This window comes from Poecile atricapillus, chromosome 17 (genome assembly GCF_030490865.1).
Source record: "Poecile atricapillus isolate bPoeAtr1 chromosome 17, bPoeAtr1.hap1, whole genome shotgun sequence".
NCBI classification, from domain to species: domain Eukaryota; kingdom Metazoa; phylum Chordata; class Aves; order Passeriformes; family Paridae; genus Poecile; species Poecile atricapillus.
The window spans coordinates 9839124-9860644 of NC_081265.1; the positions used below are offsets into that span (position 1 = coordinate 9839124).

General features: G+C 49.6%; 3 protein-coding genes across 4 annotated transcripts; 1 reads left to right on the forward strand and 2 right to left on the reverse strand.

Annotated features, from left to right (window-relative positions):
- Positions 1-5756: 5756 nt before the first annotated feature.
- LOC131585715 (protein SCO1 homolog, mitochondrial) lies at positions 5757-10186 on the reverse strand. The gene is made up of 6 exons (XM_058852114.1): positions 10010-10186; positions 9840-9930; positions 8914-9111; positions 7957-8049; positions 7728-7843; positions 5757-6725 (listed from the first exon to the last, which is right to left on the reverse strand). Exons 1-6 carry the CDS (start codon positions 10184-10186, stop codon positions 6597-6599), a joined length of 804 nt encoding a protein of 267 aa, XP_058708097.1. The 3' UTR covers positions 5757-6596.
- Positions 10187-10231: 45 nt separating this feature from the next.
- On the forward strand, positions 10232-12368 carry ADPRM (ADP-ribose/CDP-alcohol diphosphatase, manganese dependent). The gene is made up of 3 exons (XM_058852115.1): positions 10232-10784; positions 11275-11391; positions 11720-12368. The coding sequence occupies exons 1-3, from the start codon at positions 10232-10234 to the stop codon at positions 12004-12006; spliced, it is 957 nt and encodes a 318-aa protein (XP_058708098.1). The 3' UTR covers positions 12007-12368.
- A 474-nt stretch (positions 12369-12842) lies between these two features.
- TMEM220 (transmembrane protein 220) lies at positions 12843-18044 on the reverse strand. 2 transcript variants are annotated; one of them, XM_058852116.1, is made up of 6 exons: positions 17946-18042; positions 17812-17841; positions 16723-16783; positions 15522-15645; positions 14639-14698; positions 12843-13573 (listed from the first exon to the last, which is right to left on the reverse strand). In XM_058852116.1, exons 1-6 carry the CDS (start codon positions 18015-18017, stop codon positions 13441-13443), a joined length of 480 nt encoding a protein of 159 aa, XP_058708099.1. In that variant the 5' UTR covers positions 18018-18042; the 3' UTR covers positions 12843-13440. The 2 variants fall into 2 exon arrangements, with proteins under 2 accessions (XP_058708099.1, XP_058708100.1); XM_058852117.1 differs by lacking the exon at positions 17812-17841 and having other exon boundaries at positions 17946-18044.
- Between the last annotated feature and the right edge of the window lie 3477 nt (positions 18045-21521).

The following is a 21521-nucleotide window of genomic DNA, read 5'->3' on the forward strand; positions in this document are numbered from 1 at the left end:
CAGTCACAGCATGGCCATGAGCATGGACAGGACATCAGGAGCTACCAACAAGGGCTTTCTCCCTGACAGCTTTTATAGGCTCAGCTTAGTTCCCCCGTTCAGCCCCTTCCCTATATTTGGAAGGAAGGGATCGGCACTCCCGCCTGCTCACCAATTCATGTTCATTTTTTGCCATATACAGTGTGTAAAGAAATGACCTGCTCTTCTCTCCCAATTTTAGTAACTCTGGGATCTATCTGTGGTTTGTTGACTTTTTTTTTTGGTGGAAATTTCCTTTACTGGGAACATGCTCTCCTGCCAGCTACAACCACAGCCAGCACTTCACTCTCACCAGCATGTCAAACAAATGATAGCACAGAAGGGACCTGCCTCACTGCTCCTGCTCACAGATTGCCTGGGCACAGCTGCACACTGGTGAAGGAACCCAAACCAGCTCTGTATGGGGTGGAGAGCAAGGCCATGGGAAGGAAAAAGAGGATGAGGATTCATGTAGGATCAGTTGTGGCAATTCTTGTGGCTTACCCCACTGCACGGGTCAGGGAGGACAGGATGAGAGGCCACGACTGAAATATGATGTGACAAACATGGCAAATTAGAGACTAACCAGAAAGAACAACACCCAGATCTGGCCAGGGGTGGACAGTTCATGAATGTCAAATCACGAATACACTACACAAGTTTAACTTCAAATACACCTTTGACATTCACTGTCAAAAGCAGCTGCAGAAGCCCCATTACACCGTGCTAAGGATGTTCTCAGAGGTGTGACTGCAATTCCCACATGACAAGGATACTGGGAAAGTGGGCTTTAAATGGAGATCTCCCAGTCCCAAACACACTGTTTGGTACAGAGCAGCCAGGCAATGGCTGGCAGGGCAGCAGCTGGGAGTCTTCCCACACAGCTGGAGTGAGCTCCTGGTGCAGGAGAGGAAGGGTCTCCTCCATCCTGAGCCATTCTGGCTGTTCTGGTCGTGTGTCAGTGTTCAGCACCCCCTGTTTGCACTGCATGGATGCTCACCCAAGGCTGCAGGACCAGCCTTCCCTGAGGAGAACAAAGCCAAGACTTGTGTGAAGCCAGAAGCCCCCTCCACCCTCCCCAAACAGCTCCTGCCACCTCCCACAGCACCACCCTGAGCTGGAGCACCCTGGGACATTTGCAGCTGCTGCTCCAGCACAGAGGATGTCACCCTGTCTCTTGGACAGTGGCTGACCCTGTTTGCCCGATGAGAGATGAGCCTGTGGGCTTGCAGCAGAGTCACTATCACTAGTGTTTTGAAAAACATGTTTCATGTTGCCCTTAATTTCATTTAAGGTCACTAAAAATGGACACCACAGCCACATATCTCATGAACTATGAATTCCTAGAATCCCCCTAAGCCTAGAGGATGAGGGAAAAGCTTATTTTAGCACACATCCCTTGTGATCAGCCCTTTGAACTCAGCACAGTGGATGTGCTGAGAGCAAAGAGCTGAGGCACACCAGACCAATTTGTCTTTGACACCAAATAGCCACTGTAATTCAGAGAGGATGTTTCCTGTTCCCAGGCATGCTCAAGGCAGGAGGGGCTGAACCTCACCCACACAATCATTGGGGTTGGAAAAGACCTCCAAGATCAAGTCCACCTTTGACTGATGCCCACCTTGTTACCCGGCCCACAGCACTGAGTACCACATCCAAGGATGGGCACTCCACCACCTCCCAGAGCAGTCTGCTCCGTTGTTTGACCACCCTTTCAGTGAAGAATTTCCTCTTGATGTCCAACCAGAGCCTCCCCTGGCCCAGCCTGAGGCCGTTCCCTCTCCTCCTGTCCCTGTTCCCTGGGAGCAGAGCCCGACCCCCCCGGCTGTCCCCTCCTGCCAGGGACTTGTGCAGAGCCAGAATTTCACCCTGAGCCTCCTCTTCTCCAGACTGAGCCCCTTCCCAGCTCCTCCTGGAGCTCCAGACCCTTTCCCAGCTCCATTCCCTTCTCTGGACAAGTCCAGCCCCTCGATGTTTTGCTTGTCATGAGGGGCCCAGAACTGGACAGAGCACTCAGCAGGGCCCAGCACAGGGGGCTGGTCACTCTCCTGGTCCTGCTGGCCACACCATGGCTGGTACAGACCCAGATGTCATTTGCCTTCCTGGCCACACTGCTGGCAAAGTCCCCACACCCAGCTGTGGAATGAACAGAACAGAACAAAGAGAAGCCTCAGGCAGTGAGAGCCACAGTCCCAGTTTTCTCTTGTTGTTCAGGTGCCCAGGTGGGAGCAGAGAGCAGGAAAACCATGAGCAATGACCCATGGCAGCTGCAGGTACATCTGTTGCTCTGTGCTGCCAACATCATTGCAGACACAGAGCTGTCCTGAGGTGAAGGTCACGAGGGTGCTGTCACCACGAGCCACATTGCCTTGCAAGGCTCTCTTATCCCATCCTGGTGCTGCCAGAGAGCTTTTATTGCTGCCCTTCATTCAGAAAAGGGCACACTCATAGCTCAACATACCCCCGCAAATTAAAGGTGGATTTACTGGTTGGTGTCTATCTATTTTTGCACAAAGAACTTCGGGAGAACAAGGAGGTTTTGTAAGCTGCAGCTGAGTAAGTTCCCTGGCATGCTGAAGGAACCTGCTTTATTAAACTAGTAATACACAGCTTAAAACATGGAATGAGCTGGCTCTTGCACAGAGACAGGTGCAATCATTCCTGCCCAGGTCTCCCGAGCACAAATCTTCACACTCCCAGCAACTTACACAACTGATCAGCAACTTATACAACTGATGTAGAGCTGCTGGACGTCAGGGGCTAGACACTCCACCAGCAGCATAACTTCCCTTAGAAAACATCAATTTCCAATTGAACCAAACCAAACTTTAAAATTCTCTTCTAGGAGGCAAATAGTCAGCTTTTTGCCTTTCCTTTTAGGCCACCAAACCTAAGAACAGCCCAGTAAAACTGAGGGGCTTGTCAGTTCGTGTCTAAAGTAAGGATTGTGGCCATTCCCCCTGCAGCACAGACCAGCACATCTGCTTTACTGAGTGTAGACTCACTGCCCCAAGGCTGGGGAGCTCCTGAGCAGCCACAGCACACACCATGCTGGAGCCACAGCTCCTGGAGGCTCCAGAGGATCACACTGCTTCAGCAGCAGGGGCTGGAAAGCCTTGGTTGCAAGCAGCAACCTCAGTGCATTGGGACAGGCTGGTCCCAGCTCTGTTTGAGTCCTCAGCAGTCTGTGCATCGCTTGCTCTCCCTGACTGAAACCACACATGGATTTGCAGAGAGGTGGTGAAGGGCCCAACTCAATGCTCAGCCTCCAGCTCCACCCTGCAGCTCACTGAAGAACATGTGAGAGCCTTCATTCATCCCAGAGCCTGGCTGTGGGCTGACAGGAGCACATCTTCAGAATGCTGGGTCGGTGCTGGGCCAATGCAAGTCTGATCAAATGAGAAAAGGCTCAGAAAATGTAGATATATCTTCAAAGACACTGGAGAAGGGGAGAAAGAGCAACAGCATCTCCAACCACACATGACCTTGAGCCAAGCTGGAGATGAGGAAGACTTGTTTTCTTCCTCAGGCTGTGAACAAGGATGAAGTGGCAGCAGGAGGTTGGAGCACAGACCTCCCAAGAGTCCTTCTTAGCTGAGTTTGTCCATGATCTGGACTGAAAATGCAACACAGGGCTTTTGCAGTTGTTTAAGGTCACAGACTCTGCACCTCTTTGGGCCCTGATTCTATCCATGCTGGTGCTGAGAACATTCCTGAAACAGCCAAGCTTCACCCTTAGTGTGGCTTAAGTATCCCTCATTAGCTGAGCTCCTCCATGGGCTATGCAGGCAGCACATGAGGAATGTGTTGCCTTCCTTGGGTAGACAAATGGAGCCAATCTTCATTCCTCAGACATCTTGTCACTGGTCCCCAGCCTGGGATGGCAGGTGGGGTTATGGATGTCAGCCCCTCAGAGGAGATGCTGTTTTCCACCGGTATTTTCCAGGAGAAGTAGGCCAGGGCTGGGTGTGGCACACTCAGCAGAGGTCTGGGGATTGGCCCCTGCAGGACTGTGCTCTGTCCTCCCCTGTGCATGGGGTACCCAGGGGTCCCTGCTGGCCTTGGGGAGCACAGGTTCACCTTGCACAGCACCAGGCTCCAACAAATCTGGTTCCCACATGGAACCTGTCACCTGGTAAGGTTTCCAGAGAGGAGACCTGTCACAAACCTTCCCTGACAGAGCTGAGCTCCCTCCTTGTGGGCTGGGCACTGCACTTGGGGATACAGGGAATTTGAGTACAATGAATACAGAAGCAGTTTGCTTCATTTCTTATGCTGGACTGGAAAAATACTGAATATCTGCAGACAGTGTCTCCAAGCATGCCCAGTACATTCTCTTCCCCTCCTTGACCAGCTCTGCCTCCTCCCAGTGAGCACTTAGCACAACCCTTGGGCCTCCTAAACACACAGGGAACACATCTGTGCTCCCTGCTGCCACTGAACAGGGCAGGGAAATCATAACAGTTGCCTAAACAACATTTTTTGGTTTTTAAAAAGAAACAAAACTGCAAATGAAGAAAAAAATAAATGCCAAACAACAAATCCCCACAACCAACCACAACAAAAAATAAAACCCTTCACTTCCAAATTCTCCCTCCTGGAAAAGCCAAGGTAAAAATGGTGGGCATGGTCAAATTAGGAGGGTGAAAAAAGCAGGACATCAGTTGCTCCCTCTGCCATGAGGCAAGGGACATGTCACTCCGTCTGAAATCTTCCTGGGTCTTTGCCACCCTCCCTCCAGCCTGCCATAAGCTTCCAGGGTCAGCTGGTTCTGCCTTTCAGGGCACACAACAACAAGGTGAAGGACACGACACTGCTGCCAAAACATTTGGGAGAAGACAGGAACCCTGTATTTGTCTCTGTAGTATGAGTCAGCTGCAAATGAACTTTAGAGAAATCAGTGTAACAGGTGACTCTTCCCAGGCTGCAGCTCATGTGCTGATTTTGTAAAGCCTCAGGACAGAGGTCTGCCTTGTCCAAATTCTGCTTTAACTTGGCTCAGCTCTAACACCAATTCTTTCTTCTAAGCAGGTGCTTCTAATTGATTTTATTTTTACTTATCAATGCTTCATACAATGATTTTCCAGACTGTCTTCGGTGTAGAAAAGGTATTTGGCCTTAACACAGTGCTGCAATATTTAAAATACAAGCCTGGTGTGACAGCAGAGACCTTGAGAAGGGCAGACAAAGGCTGCTGTGCAGAGCACAGCCACAGTGCTGTGTGGTAAGGGATGGGGCAGAGATGAACCCTGAGGACTCCACAAACACAAACAAATCACAAGGGATCAAATAAATACAGACCTGAAGGTGAAACCCATGGAATAGAGCAAGTATCCAGTATCTGTAAAAATGCATGAGAGATGTCACTGCTCTGAAATAGGTGAAGTTCACTGTTTTTCATAATTTTGGAGAGACAAATTTTCCACAGGCATTGCATGTTCCCTTGGATGGGAACATTCTCTTCCAACCCCCACATGCAGGAGAACACCAGTGCTACCTGCAGGAGCACTTGTGTTCAGTCTAGCACTCTCTGGAACTCGCTCCAATGGCTCTGGTTTGTTTCCTGTGGCCCATTCTCTCAGGTTCCCTTTAAAAATGCACATTCAGCTCCCAATATGCATGACTAGAAATAAATACTGCTTTCTAGAAAAGGAAAGCAGAGCAAGAATATGAAGTTTGACCACTATACAAAGTTCTGATGATATTCCAGTCAAACCTAAGGAAATAAAAATATATACTGCTTATATAAATCAATCTTTATTTTCAAATGCTGCACTGCATAAAATGTATCTGATTGCCAGCCCTGTGCATGGACACAGTCCCCCTCCACCCTTCCCACTTCCCCACTCAGCACAAGCAAAGGAAATACACACACCACCATATGCACCACAAGAAAAACCTATTTGCAACCCAATTCTCTTTTCCTTCTAAGTGAACAGTGTTCACTTGGAAAAATCACCAGAAAAATACATTTCATTTCTGCATTCAGATGAAATGATCAGGCTCACTACAGGGCTGGTCCCATGCGTGGAAGCTGCTGTTGCTTTCAGTGCTCTTCACCTTCTTAACCTGAGTAAAGAAGCACTCTTTAGGCTCCCCGGCTTCTAACAGTGCAACTGCCTCTCCCAGAAGGCAAAACAGTGCAGAGAAACCAGAGGACAGAGCTCCTCTGAGAACACCATGGCCCCATGGCTTTGCATCAAGTAATTCTCCTGCAGTGACTGCTGTCTTTGCTGATGTCTTGCTAGAACAGCAATTTCTTTTACCAGCAACACACTGGTAAGCTCTTCCCACGTGAAAAGTGCTTTCCACCCTTTGCTCCCAACAATGTTTCAGAGAAGTCCCAAATTTCATTCTGTACCCAAGATCTTTGGTAATGGAAATTATATCCATGGGGAAGGCTCCGTAGAGATTTTTGGTAATGAGAATTTGCAGAAACATGGATGCCTTTCTTATTTGGAAGAAAGGAGACCTGCTTGACAGGACATTACACTTGTGTGCTTCTGCTTGAACTCCAATGTCCAATCACAGCCAAACCCACAGGTGACATTCACAGCAATCTTTGAAGACCTTCTGGTTTAGGATCTGTATTTTCTCATGTGTGCAGCAATAGAAGCTGAAATCTCAGCGCTCCTCTTATTCTGGCCATAGTAGTCCACAAAGTCACCATCAGGGCTGAGGAGGTACATAATTATTGTGTGATCCACCTGCAAGAGAGCACAGCGTGCCCTGCTGAGACCACAAAATCACAGAACACCAGCTCAGAAGGGAAATGCAGGATCGGGATCGGGAGCGGCAGTGGGATACAGGGAAATGCGGGATCGGGACCAGCAATGGGACACAGGGACATGTGTGACACAGGGAAATGCGGGACACAGGGACAGGCGGGACACAGGGAAATGCAGGATCGGGATTGGGAGCGGCAGTGGGATACAGGGAAATGCGGGACACAGGGACATGTGGGACACAGGGACATGCGGGATCCGGACCAGCAGTGGGATAGAGGGACATGCGGGACACAGGGACATGCAGGACACAGGCGGGACACAGCGACATGTGGGACACAGGGACATGCGGGACACAGGGACATGCGGGACACAGGGACAGGCGGGACACAGGGACAGGCGGGACACAGGGACATGCGGGACACAGGGACATGCGGGATCCGGACCAGCAGTGGGACACAGGGACAGGCGGGACAGGGGCGGCCCCTGCCGGTGCACTGAAGCAGCCTCACCCATGCACATCCCGGATGTTCCCACTGGATTTGTATCAAAATTAACTCCACTGCAAATTTATTTAAATGATGCTGCAAGTGCTGTCTGCACCTAACTGTGACAACATCTTTCTCAGCAAAGACACAGAGCTCTGGAGCTGGAAGCCATGACTGCTCAGGACTGGAATACAGCTGTGCTCTGAGTTCAGCTGCATTAGAAATGAGAAATCACAGCCACTTTGGAGCACATAGGAAAAGAGCCAGTCAAGTATGTCACAGATCAGAAAGAAATTCGACTGCTTCCAGGCTTGCTAGCTCCTGTGCTACTGTCTGCATTTCTGGGATTGTTTAGAACACACTTTGGTAAGGTTCTGAGCTTGTAGGAGGGCATTGTGGTTCATGGGGCTTCAGTAAAGATCCCGTAGCTGATTTCAAAATGTACACGCTGCTCTTATCCACAGCCTTTTGGGAAGCAAAGGCTCCTTTTACTCACTATGTAATCATTGTCCTCATCCTTGGGCCCCTCGCTGTAGTACACACGGTATGCTTTAGCCACTTGGTCAATCTGTGCCTTGCTACCAGTCAACCCGACCAGCTTCGGAGAAAATTCTAGATAGAAATAAGACATTTACACATTTTAGTGAAAAGAATCCCTTCAAGAGGCTCCTTTTCAGTGCTCTGTACTACATGCTATGAGACACGGAGGAAGAAAGCAGGAATACCTTTAACATATCTGGCAATGGCTTCTTGGTTGTCCCTCTCAGGATCAATGGTGATGAAGAGTGGGGTCAGATTAGGCAAAGATGGAATTCGATCTGTGACATTAAAAATTATTATTTATTTTAGAAAACCAGGTATCACCTCTCATCTTCCTTCAAACAAGTTCATAGCCATGTAACATCAATCCAAGCCCACCCCAAGTGACTAAAAAAAGACCATTTTGTGCAACTTTATTTATGTAATTTGTGAAGGAAGCAAGTGCCATGAGATATAATGCTCTGTGTCTGTGCTGGCAGCTTCCAGCCCCCCAGCCAGAGGCCCTGCCCTGCTCAGGAGGGATGACAGTCTGGCTCTGCTGCAGAAGATGCTGTGGTGTGATGCATGTGTTGGAACACTGGCTGACAAGGAAAGCATGCTGGGATGGTGGAACAGGAGGAAACATTAAGACGCAATCCAGGCTCTTTCCTTCATGTTCCAGCCAAAGCCTTCACGTTGGTCTGATTTCTCCCATGTTGGGTTACTATTACCCCTGCTCAGTAACTCTTCAGGGCCTGCAGGCTAAGAAAACACAGCTAACAGAGAGCCTTCCTCCTCCCTCCACAGCACAGCCTCTCTGCTTCAGGAGAGAATCTCAAAGAGATGAACAAAATAGAGGGAAAAAAATCCTAACATACCTCACAGTCACTTCTTGGCAAAAATACAATGCAACGTATTTCCTGTAACCTGCCACCATCTTTTTATTCCCAAGTTCCCTGCTGTGGAAAGATCAGTGCTTTTATGTCAGACCCTAGGGATTGATCTAAGTATCCCTTAGCAATTAATTCAATTACTGAATAATAGTCAACAGCATTTTTTTAAAAAATATTGCCAGTTATCACCATTTGTGGTATTTATCAGAATAAACCTGACCCTCCCAAAATCCCTGTTTATGGACCCCTACATCAACTGAATTTGCATACCAATTTCGTCTACCACTGCAATCATTTTCTCCAGTTCATCAGGACAGATGTCAGGACAGTGAGTGAAGCCAAAGTAGATCAGCACCCACTGGCCAATGTAGTCCTTGCTGGTCCTGGGCTGTCCCTCGTGGCTGATGAGTGAGAAGGGTCCTCCCAGCAGCGGCTTCCCAATGCCTCGGTTTCGTTCCTTCTCCAGCTCTACAAAACACAAGTGGGAATCAAACCATGACATCAAATCCATGACAGGATGCTTCCCAGGAAAGCCTTGGGAGCAGCCGAGTCACACACTGCTCAGGGTCCTGTCAAGATCCACCAACACCCTTCATGCAGGAACACAATGTGCACATGTCTTCCAGAAAGCGTTCCTTTTGGACAAAATCAAATATATCACTAAATTCCTTTGAAACATTATATTATCTTTCATTGTTACCTAACCGCACTTTTGTTTAAAAAGGGAAAAATAAAGACAGGTATCCGGGCTGCTGTGAAAAAGCAAAACCGGCATCTGTTGAAAACTGAACATACCCTAAAAGCTGCAATAGCTCTGTTTTCAACAGTAAAACCATGAAAAGGAAATGTGTGGGCAGTGCCTGCAGGAGAGGGCAAAGCTCAGGGGCTGCACGGCAGGAACCCAGCGAGCCCACAACACCCAGCTCCGTGTCTGCGCTGCCCAGGCTGGCACAGAGTGCGGCCAAACACAATTATTCTGACCTAGGAACTTTAAAACGCTGACCCTTGAACCGCTTTTAATTTTTGAAAATTTTCTGCGGCACTTCCGTAAACACAGGCACGAAGTGGCCCTGTGGCAAAGATGCGACACGGTGACGATGCCCAAGCAGGTGAAATAAATCTGAATGCCAAACGCACATCATCTGAACACGAAAAACGCTTCGTCTGAACACGAAACGCGACACCCCCGCACTCACCTTCCTCCTTGCGCCGCTTCATCACCTTCATGCCGGCCAGCAGCCCCCCGCCCAGCACCACGGTGGCCGCCAGTGACCGCCACGACACGAGCTGCGGGCGACAAGGGTTCTGGTGAGTGCCGAGGGCACGGCAGCGGCCCGGCCCGCCGCCCCCTCCGCCCCTCACTCACCCGCCTCTGGGAGCCCGCCCGCGGCCCGCGGCCCGGCGGCAGCTGCGACAGCGGGCGGCTCCGGGGAGCGGGCAGCACCGCCCAGCCCCGCACGGCCGGAGCCGGCAGCGGCCACAGCCCCGCTCGGGCCCGCACGGCGCCCGCCCCGAGCCGCCACAGCCCCGCCGCCCCCGCCATGTTCCCGCCGGCCGCGCCGCCCCTTCCGGCCCGCCCGAGGCCGCCATGCAGGCGGCGCCGCGCGTCGCCTTCGGGGTCATCGCCGACATCCAGTTCGCGGACGCGGAGGACGGGCACGACTTCGGCGGCTGCCGGCGGCGCTACTACCGGCACAGCCTGCGCTTGCTGCGGGAGGCGGTGCGGGCGTGGGCCGGAGAGAGCCCGCCGATAGATTTCGTGCTGCAGCTGGGCGATAGCATCGACGGGCAGAACGCCCGGCGCGGCGAGTCCGAGAGCGCCTTGCAGCAGGTGCTGGAGGTCCTGGGGCAGCTCTCGGTGCCGGTACACCACGCGTGGGGCAACCACGAGCTCTACAACTTCAGCCGGGCCCGGCTGGTGCACACCGGGCTGTACAGCCGCCCCGCGGGGGGCTCGGACGGGCCCCCGGACAGCGAGTGCCACGCTTATCACTGCAGCCCGGCCCCGCGGCTCCGCCTCGTCGTGCTCGATGCCTACGACGTGAGCACCCTGGGCACGGACCCCGGCAGCCTCCGCTACCAGGAGTCCCTGCGGGTGCTGCGGGAGAAGAACCCCAACGATGACCTCAACAGCCCCACAGGTACCTCGGGCTCGGTAGGGGCGCGGGCGGCCGAGCCTTCGCTGTCCGGAGCTCCCGGTGCTGACGGCGGGATGCCGGGTGTGCCACATTGCTGCCCGCCTCCCTCCGTCAGTGCGGCTCCCGGCACTGGAGATGCTCCCCGGTACGCCTGGGGCTGTGCTGTGCTCTGCCCCGCAGTATCGGAACACCGAGCAGCTGCTGGGGAAGCGGCTGGTGCAGAGCACCGAGTTGTGCCCACCCTATCCCATGCCAGGGGACACACAGCAGTGAAAACCCTGCTTGTGTAGTGGGACCAAAACTCCCGAAAGCTAACAAATAATCTTCTTCTTTGTGCAAGGGGGCTGGAGTTTTGATCTTTTTTAGCAAGAGATGCAAAACAAAAACCCCAAAGGTTCTGAGAGTAAACCAACCGTCAACAGATTTACATAAGGCAAATATAGGAGCCATGGGAGGTGTATGCATTTGTGCCTAACCTTCTTCTTCATTGCAGGGCTCAAAGAACCTCATTTTGTAGCATTTAATGGAGGATTTAGCCAAGCCCAGCTGGACTGGTTCAATGAAGTCCTCAAGTTCTCTGATGAAAACCAAGAAAAAGTTATAGTTGCGGGTAGGTGGATATGGAGGGGGATATATAGGCAATCAGAATGGTTTGGGTTGGAAGGGCCCTTAAAGCTAATCTAGTTCCAACCCCTGTATTTGATGGGGGGTGTATACTCCCATGGAAGTATATAAAAAAATTTAGCTACCCTGTGTGTGTTGGCTGCAGAAAACATGTAGCTGGTCAGGTGAGGTACAGATGGAACCCTTGAAAGAACAGAGAACAGCAACCATGCCACACTCTGGGGGTCAGCTATATACTCAGTTGGATGGCTGAACCTCCCAGCAAGGAGGCAGATTTGCTACACTTTAACTCTTTCTTTCTTTCCGGACCAAAGCTCACCTGCCCATTCATCCCTCTGCTTCCAACGGGGTTTGCCTGGCCTGGAATTACGAGGCTGCCCTGGCAGTCATCCACTCGCACGGGTGTGTGGTGTGCGTCCTCGCGGGGCACCTGCACGACGGCGCCTACTGCCTGGACACGCACGGAGTGCATCACCTCACCCTGGAGGGGCTGATCGAGACGCCGCCGGAAAGTAACGCTTTTGGAACTATGTATGTCTATGAAGATAAAATGGTACTGAAGGGAGGTGGCAGAATTCCTGACAGAGTTATGCATTTCTGAAATACCAGGCAAATACAGATTGTTCTTCTTGAGGAAGGAGTCGGATAAAAATGTAGGAGATTCAGCTGTTTGCTTTTAGAAAGCTGTGCATGGCTGATCCTTATTGCTTTGGCTCAGGCGTTTTTCTCTTGGATACAGGATTTTAGAAATTATGTTTCTGTAAGAAAGCACCTGATTTCTTTTTGGAGAACAAAGAAGGTCAGTAATTTAAATAAATATACTTGAATGCAGAATGTTGATTTCAAACACCCAATCCAGACCGGATTTCTGCTGTGAAAAGATGCAAACCATGTAATGGATAGTGTTCAAAAAACCACTGCTGTTCTCTCTGTGAGCATTAAAGCATGCAGAGTTGTACCTGCCCAGCCTCATCTCTATTTATTTATTTTCTGTGATCCGTAAGATCTCATGTCTGGCAGAATATATCCAGCCTGTAGCCTAACCAAGTCTTCCAACATTACTTTAGAAGACTAAAGTGATGCTCAGAAAAAGCTGAGCCTGAGAGGAGAATGGAGACTATCTGTGCTGCACCACAGAATGCTGCAGATGCTTGGGCTGTGCCGTGTGTGCACAGCTGGGATCACCTGCAGCAGTGCTGAGAGTGAGCTCTGACACCCATGTAAATAAAAGTGTTGTGTGTTACACCTGGAGCTGTCCTGGTTCTGTCCCAGCCAGCTCCTGAGTCCAGTGTATCCTCCTGTGCTTCCTTCTCCAGGATGAACTGTGGGACATGCTTGCTGCTACAGGGCTTCTGCATGGGTCCTGCTTTCCAAGAAAAATTAGGTGAGCAGCAGAGTTGTGACAGTGCCCACATCTGTGTGTGACAGGCTTGAATATGCATCTCCCATAAAAGATACGGAGGCTTTCCTTGAGTTTTCTTTAAAAAAATAATGTTTATTACTCAGTAAAGCCAGTGACTTTCAGTTAAAAATAATAGCAAAAAATATTTTTTTCAGATATATTCCACATACGATTTTAGCATAGGATAGAAATACAGACTGCTCAATTTTCCAGTAAGTCTGAAATGGATTATACAGGCACATTTTTGAAAGTTCTGTGGCTGTAAAGAGTCATTTATTAAAACAGTATTTGCTTTATTTATCCCTTATATTACAAAACAGTAGATTTCCCAAATGATGAGGTGATTGGAGAGTGATTCAGGGATGCAATGATATCTTGAATATACCATCAGAACAGACATTAGATCAATGGTGCCTGGAAAATGTAAGAAGCAGCAAGGTGAATAGTTTCCATAGAAAAATTCCCCATTCAGATTTGACAATGTTCCTCAACATTTTACCAAATCTCAACTGGCACTGCTGGAAGCAGCAAGGTATTTTTGGGTCCTGTCAAACTAACACTCACCTTTCCTTAAGCACCAAAACCAAAGGCAAGTAAGGTCAGCACAGTTACTGTAGACTTCCTCCCAGCCAATTACATCACTGTTTTGCAGTGTGTTGGCCAAGACTCTCGCATGTCTTTGTTCACATAAATGTACAGCCACGAAACAAAGGGGAAGAGGGCAAAAATAACTGCAGCAACCAAGCGAACTCCTCCCAGGGGACTCCTATAACAGAACAAATCCAACAGAGCTATTTCAAATCAGTGAATCTTTAAGGCTGAAAAAGACCTTCATGATCATCAAGTCTAACCTTGCATACCACCATACCCACTAAACCCTATGATGCAGTGCCACATCCAGTCATTTCTTCTGAACACTTCCAGGAATGCTGACTCCATCACCTCCCTGGGCAGCCTGTGCCAATGCCTGACCACTCTTTCAGTGAAGGAATTTTCCCTAGGATCTAATCTCAACCTCCCCTGGCACAGTTTGAGGCTGTTTCCTCTGGTCCTGTCCCTTGTTCTCTGGAAGCAGAGCCTGACCACCACCTGGCTGCACCCTCCTGTCAGGGAGTTGTAGAGTGTGAAAAGGTCTCCCCTGAGCCTCCTTTTATCCAGACTGAGCCACTCTAGATCCCATGGTGACACCTGGTGCTGCAGACCCTTCCCCAACTCTGTTCCCTTCCATGGACACACTCCACTCCCTCAAAGTCCTTTTTGAAGTGAGGTGCCCAAACCTGACCCCAGGATTGGAGGTGCCTCAGCAGTGCCAGCACAGGGGACAGGCACTGTCCTTGTCCTGCTGATCACACCATGGCTGGGACAGGCCAGGATGTCCTTGGCCTTCTTGGCCTCTGCTACAGCTACCACATAACACTCACATCTGCCTGCAGCTGGAAAAACAGCAGAGAGCCTTTGGCCACTTTAATGGGGCTCCCACGGATGCATCACCAGTCTTCTACTGGAGAGGCACGAAGAATTTTCTGACAACTCAGGCTATACAAACTAGTTGGAATTTAAAAAAAAAGCACTTTAAGCAAAGGGAAAATGCCCCTATGATGGCATGGGGCCAGAAAAGTGCTTCATGTAGCCTTACATTCCCCCTCCTCTACTTTTATCTGTGCAAGATCCTGCAGGCTGTAGCACCAGCTGCTACAGCTTGGGCGTCTGGAAGGTTCAGAGGGTGACATGAAACAGGGAAAAATGCTGCCAAAATCAACTGTGTGTTTTCAAGGAGCTAGTCACTAACTGTAAGCATAGGAATGAATTATAAATAGAAAATAAAACTTACTTTGCTGAACTGCGACAAAGACTCATCCATATTGTAATAATCACCAGACCAAACAACTCTCTAAAAAGTCAAACAAAAAAATAAAATCAGAAAATAATACAATCAGAGGTATACATTCTGACAATACAAATTTTGCCTCCAAAACAGTAGCGGCTGCTCCTTTGGAGACGTTCAATGTATTTTAATAAGATTATAATTATAAAGGTATTTTCAAAGAGTAACTTTGCTTCACACCACAAATTGACATGACAGCTAAACAGCTGCAGAAATTCCTGCCTCCACATTTTGTTCTACTGCTGGACTTATATTCCATAGCACATTTCTCTAATTAACATAGGCAAAGCAGGCACATTTCTCTCACTGAAACAGAGCAATGCAACATCCCAGTTCTCCAGACTGTGATTAGGCACAGAAATAGCTGCCAGGGCTTCACCTCAGTATTTTGCAAGCACCTATTTTTAAGCAACTCCTGAATGTTCAGGTGAGAAATTCTTCCTTGTCCTCAATCCCTTGGAGGACTCAGCAGCCCATGCCAGATAAGCATGCATTTGGTATCGCCTCAAGAGTTTTTAAAACATCAATTCCTACTCCTGAAGCTCCAGGGAAAGAGCACAAAGCTGTTTCACTGTGCTTATGTCTTGGTCTCTGAAAGCCAGACAAGTAGATCTAACTGCCACAATCAGGGAAGCAATGAATGGTCACCTCCCTGTGTCCAAGGAGTCACTGGTTTGGAGCATTATGGTTCCTCCTCTTTGGTCTGATTCCTCTGGACCAACAGCAATCACTGCAACAGCCCAGGAAATAAAGTTTTGGATGGTGACACCTGGAGAAGATGGCCTGGTGAGCTGGATTTGGGCAGGAGCAAATGAACCCCACTGCTCACCTGCCTTCCTCTTCGTGAAAAATGTTTCCTTGAGCGTAAGCAAACAAAGAGCAAGCCAAGGCAATGGTCCCAACAACACAGCCAGCAGAATGAAGGTCACAGAGGCTCCTCCAAACACCATTGTCTGGGGAAAAAAACAGACTGTCAGCCACTATCATGAAGTGTGAAATAAACCCATCTGGATTTTCCACAGACTTCAATGGCAAATACTTCTTGGTGAATTTACATAAACCTGCAGTTTTACAAAAGTTGTGTTATTATAATCTTTATTTTCACAGATCTCGGCACAAGGAAAACCCTAACTGTGGGTTTAACATTCTCTTGACCAGCCAAATGCCATTATGTCACCTATCACACAGTAAACCTCCCCTGAAATATTCAAAACCAAAAGCAACCAACCCTCATGAGTTCTGAACTTAGGAATGCTGCCACTTTATATGTTTAAGGTGGCCAGAATGCCAAGAGACTGCAATGGTGTAATTTGTGACAATACCGTGCACTCCTGAAGGTTTTATTTTTATGTGCAATTTTAGTTTATTCAGGACAAGTATTCATCCAGAACAGTCACTTTCTGTATATAAAATGGCCTTATTTTAAATTATTTCTACTGAATTTAAATTTTAAAAAATCTTAACTATGTTCTGAAGACCTGAAACAAATCTGACCTCTGAACTGCTGCTAGCCCCCACAACACAGGTCCTGGAAACACAGCCTTTGAATGTTTCTATTGCTGCTCATTGCTCTGTAATACCTGGCACTGAACAAGACCTTTAGCCCTTTCATGGAACTGTGCAAAGCTCAGATGCTCTTGCATGAGGTTGATAAACAAAAACAGAGATTTACAACAATGAAACAAAGTCAATTTAAAGTGCTAAGGTCAACACAAAGCCAGGTTCAGAGCATGCTCCCAGGCTTCTGCTCTGGAAGGCTTTGAGCTGGAATTGGGGTGCAAAGGCAAGCCCATCCCAGCAGCTGGGCTTTCTGCTGGGCTCCCCTCCTCACCTGCAGCATGTCCAGCCACCAACACTAAAACCAGCTTCTGCAGAAATAGGTGCTGCAGCTTTTTGCCCTCAGAAGGTAGTAGGATGTGTTTCCACACAGGCTGACTTTAATCAGTGGTTCAATTAAAAAAAATAAAAAGCAAAACAGCCTTTTGAGGGCAAAATTTGAGCAGAGACTGTTTTGCACACCAATATCATACCTGTTATTGAAGGGTTGATGCTGACAAGCAGTGTCAGGGCAGCTGGCACTAAGTAGACAACCTGTTAATGACATGTAAATCTACTCAGTAGCAAAACTTAGCAAGGTCAGGAAGCAGAAGTGTCCAGCCACAGCAGCACTTCTCCCCTTAGCAGCGGTTTGTAAGAGGCACAGAGCAGATACCAGTCCCTCGCCTTCCCGCATGCCCTGGCACTGCTAGTGCTCATCCTCACCATGACCACCCAAAATCCCGGGCCATCAGCCCACAGCCAGCCCTTGTTCCTCTGCTCCTGGGAATACTGGCTGCCTGACCAAGCACTCCAGAGCCCTTCCCTGAATCCTGACGGGACAGGGTCCTGCCCGGCCCTGGGCTCCCCAAACCCTCCACCCGCGCTGGGCCGTTCTGCCCCGCTTTGGTGCCGCTGTCAGAGGGGCTCGGGCAGCCCAGGGCACGCCGGGGCAGCCCGTGCGGAGCCAGCAGCTGCTCTGCACACACAGCCCGTGCCGAGCCAGCAGCTGCTCTGCACACACAGCCCGTGCGGAGCCAGCGGCTGCTCTGCACACACAGCCCGTGCCGAGCCAGCGGCTGCTCTGCACACACAGCCCGTGCCGAGCCAGCGGCTGCTCTGCACACACAGCCCGTGCGGAGCCAGCGGCTGCTCTGCACACACAGCCCGTGCCGCCCTGCCCGCAGCTGCCAGCCCAGGGCCGGGGCCGCGGGGCCCGAGGCAGGGCGGGCGCAGGAGCGCGGCTCGGCCCCAGCTCCCTCGGAGGCCCCGTCGAGAGGCAGAAAGCGGCTCTCGCTGGAGACTCAAGGCAAGCACAGGGCCACGGGCACAGCGGGAGCAGCTCGGGGTGCTCTGCACAGGCCAGCGATGCTCTGCAGGGGCAGATCTGCGGTGACACAAGGCAGATCCTGGACGCGCGGTCGGATTCCAGCCGTCGCTGCAGTACAGACATCGTTTTCCCGGACCGGACGTTTCCTCCGGCGGCCCCGGATCGGCCGGGCGTCAGCGGAGAGAGGCTGGGGCTGCCGGGACCTCCGGGGCAGGAGGTGCCCGAAGGGAAGGGAAGGGCGGCCCGTACTCACCGTCCACAGCCCCGCGTCGGGGTCGTTCACCTGCAGCGGGAGGCGCACCCTGAGACTCCGCAGCCGCCGGCCCGGCCGGGGCCGCGCCCCGCGGGAGGGGAGCGGAGGGGACGGGAGGGGAGCCCCGGCCTCACCTGCACGGCGGCCGCCAGCCCGAAAAAGGCGGCCATGAGGAGATTGCAGAGCCGCCACAGCCGCGCCGCCATGGCCGGGGCGGCCGGAGGGAGGGACAGCGGGGCGGGACGCGGGCGGGCCCCGGCGCCGCTCCTATCCCCGTCCCCGTCCCCGTCCCCGTTCCCTTCCCCATCCCCGTTCCCTTCCCCTTCCCCATCCCCGTTCCCTTCCCCTTCCCCATCCCGGTGCCGATCCCGATGGCAGGGCAGCCCCGGACGGGACGGGCAGCACGGCGATACTGCGAGAGAGGTGAGGGCCTGGCACAGGTTACCCAGAGAAGCTGTGGCTGCCCCATCCCTGGAAGTGTCCAAGGCCAGGTTGGACGGGGCTTGGAGCAACCTCGGGTAGTGAAAGGTGTCCCTGCACATGGTGTGGGGCTAAATGTGATGAGTTTTAAGGCCGCTTCCAACCCAAACCATTCTGTGATTTTTGTAATGGTTCAGAGTTAGTTTTGTGTTTGAGATTCAGTCATTTTGTGTAGTCTGGAGAGCCAAAAAGGATACTGCTCAGAAGAGTAGCATTGTGCCATCGTTCACTGATCATTTATGATGAAAAGTGATAATAAGTGATAGATTGGAAATGGGTCCTTTAGAAATGTGATATTTACCAAAACCGAGCCACTGTAAGATCATGTCTCCCACCGATTTCAGTATCAGCATCATACAGTTCCCTCAGCACCCAACAGAATCAGGTCTTGCTGAATTGTTATGTGGAGGACACGTAAATGTGCCCACTTTTGTGGAGAAAATTAATTCTCATCTTATTTTTAACTGATTCTTTCCTTGAGCAGCTTACAAGAGATGAAATTACTGGAAATAAAGCCACAGAGAAGTAAGAGTTGTCTTTGTGAGAGTCTCTACCCCTCACCTCAAAAGAAGCAGAGCTCTAGTAATGAGTCACCTTCATGCCTTATTTCCAGGTCAAGGAGAGGCTCTTGAATGTATTTTCTAACAGAGGGGAAGTAATTTTGAGCTAGGAAATGGAAATTTCAAGGATTAAAAAGCAACAGTGGTGATAAAAAGTGTAAGAAGAATATAAAAGACAACATATCCTTCATTAGCATAATATGATGGGAAAATAAAAGCAGCCAAGCTTTTTAGGCACAGCAGTTCTTTACTGCTGTAATTCACAGAATCAGAATATTCTGAGCTGGAAGGGATCCATGAGGATCATAAAGTCCAGCTCTTGAGTGAATGGCCCATTTGGGGATCAAACCCACAACCTGCATGTTAGCATCATGCTCTGGCCAACTGAGATAAATGGAATTCAAAAGCAATTAGGCTGTAACATGCCTTAGAAACAAAAAGGTCTTTCAGTTTTGGGTGTGTTTGTTGTAAAGAAAAGGTCGAGGCTGCTCACTTTAAAGCTTTACCAACTATCCGGAGCACTTCCTCCAGCCACCTGCTGCAGGGACACAGGAGACTGTCGGCAGAAGGCAATACTAACTTCTCCCATGAGAGGGAGGCCAAGAACCTTCAGTATCCTTGAGGAGAACTTGAGCTACTTGTTAGTCGATATTAGGCAAAACATTTTCCCTCTTCATGACTCTCTGGATCTGCTACTGACCCACAGCAGTCCGAGCTTATCTTCACTGTGGCAATTTCACCTGTAAAGAACACAGGCAGCAGGGATGGGCCGTGCAGCCAAGCTGTGATATTGAGAGCCAGGACTCAAGGGCCTGAACCAGAGATGGTGCTGCAACACCGCCATAGTCACCCATCACAGTGACCCATTTCATAATGCTACACATCCTTGTGTCACAAATGGACATAAGTTGGTTTAGAATGGATAAAAAGTGATTAAAAGGTTCTGGTTGGGCAGGTGAAGGGTTTAGAGCCTTTGGTGTGTTCTTCTGGCTGCAAAACCCTGACTGCAATTCCAATAGGGACATCTGGAGATAAATGCATGCTTGCACAGCAGATATTGCCAAAAGGACTCTGGGTTTAGTTACCTTAACTGGGGGGTCAGGTGCCAGGAGCAGGACAGGATGGGGCCCACCTTCCTGCGAATGGGAGCAGCCCTGTGTTCCCTGATTGACCAGTTTCAGATGACATGTTTCTGAAGCAAAGGATGGGTTTATCCCTGGGATTGTTTTTGCTCAAGGACTTGGGTGCACTAGGTGGGTAATGCAGAGGGACAGGGAAACATGTACCTCAAGGGGATTTGATTTTTGTGTGAGAACAGTCTGTAATGTTGAATTTCATATGTAATATTGATTATTGAATGACAATGCCACTGTCATAGCTACCATGGACAATGAGTATGACCTGCTCCAGATACATCACCACGGACTAACTGAACTCAGCAGACATCTTGGTGGGGATGGCCAGAGACTACTGAAATAATACCTGTGCTTGTGTACAGTTGTATGAATGTATATGTATATATATATAATTTATAAAACATAGTTGCAAAGTATAGGATCTGGGCATGATGTAGATGGTACAGAATAAGGGGTGTTCTGGTTGCAGAAAGAAGGGCACATCAGGAAAAAATGCTGACAACTACTCTCATATCCTGGTGTGGCACAATGTTTTAGGAATAAAGTTATAAGTAGCAGATGTCCTGTAAGTAGCAGATAGTTATAAGTAGCAGATAAACCTATGTTGACTTTAGGGAGGTTTTTAACATTGTCTGTTCTGACCCTTTCTTAAGATATAAAGGGCATGGTGAATGTAAAACTTGTGAGATCATTGTACCTCAAGTGCTAATTATCAGTGTTTCTCAAAATGGAAGGACATATTCAGAGGATTTTTGCAGGAGTCCATTCTGATGCCAGATCTTTTTAATTACTTCAGTTAACAGCCTGGATGATTAACACCCATGACTGCCTTATTAAACCTGCTAATTACTCCAGGCTGTTGAGGACAGCAAAGACAACAGGATTCAGCACTACATGGAGAAATAGCCTGCAATCTACAGGGCAATATTCAATAGGTACAAATTCCAGTATTACTTTTATGAGCAGTGAGCAACACAGATCAGGTGAGGGAACTGGGTGGATGCAGTTTTCCAAAGAAACCCAAACCAAACCGACAAAAAAAACAGCAACAAAAAACCACAAAACAACAAAGACAACAACAACAAAACCCAACCAAAAAACCCACCAACCCAAAAAACACTCCCCCCAAAAAAAACCAAAAAAAAGAGCCGACAGTATATGGAGAGCAAACTGAACACCAGCAATGGAAAATGCAAATGCCATCCTGGAGCATGTGAGCTGTAGCCTCCAAGGCAAGCTGGGGTAGCTTGCCTAGCTGGGGATGCTGTACTTCAAAAAATGCAGATGGACAGAGAAAACATCAAAGGCGGTCAGTGAGGATGCTGGGAGGCATAGAAAACATGAAGAAAGGCTGAAGGAAATGAACTGATGTAAAGTGTAGAAGAGAAAGGTGAGGCAAGGACAAGAAGGGAAACATTGCAGTTCATCATTGCACATCATTGAGTGCCCAAGGGGTCCTTTTGAAGAAGGCTGTGGCCATAGTGAACAGGGCAGGATATAAAGGATTTGAATGAAACAAAAAAACAACAAACCC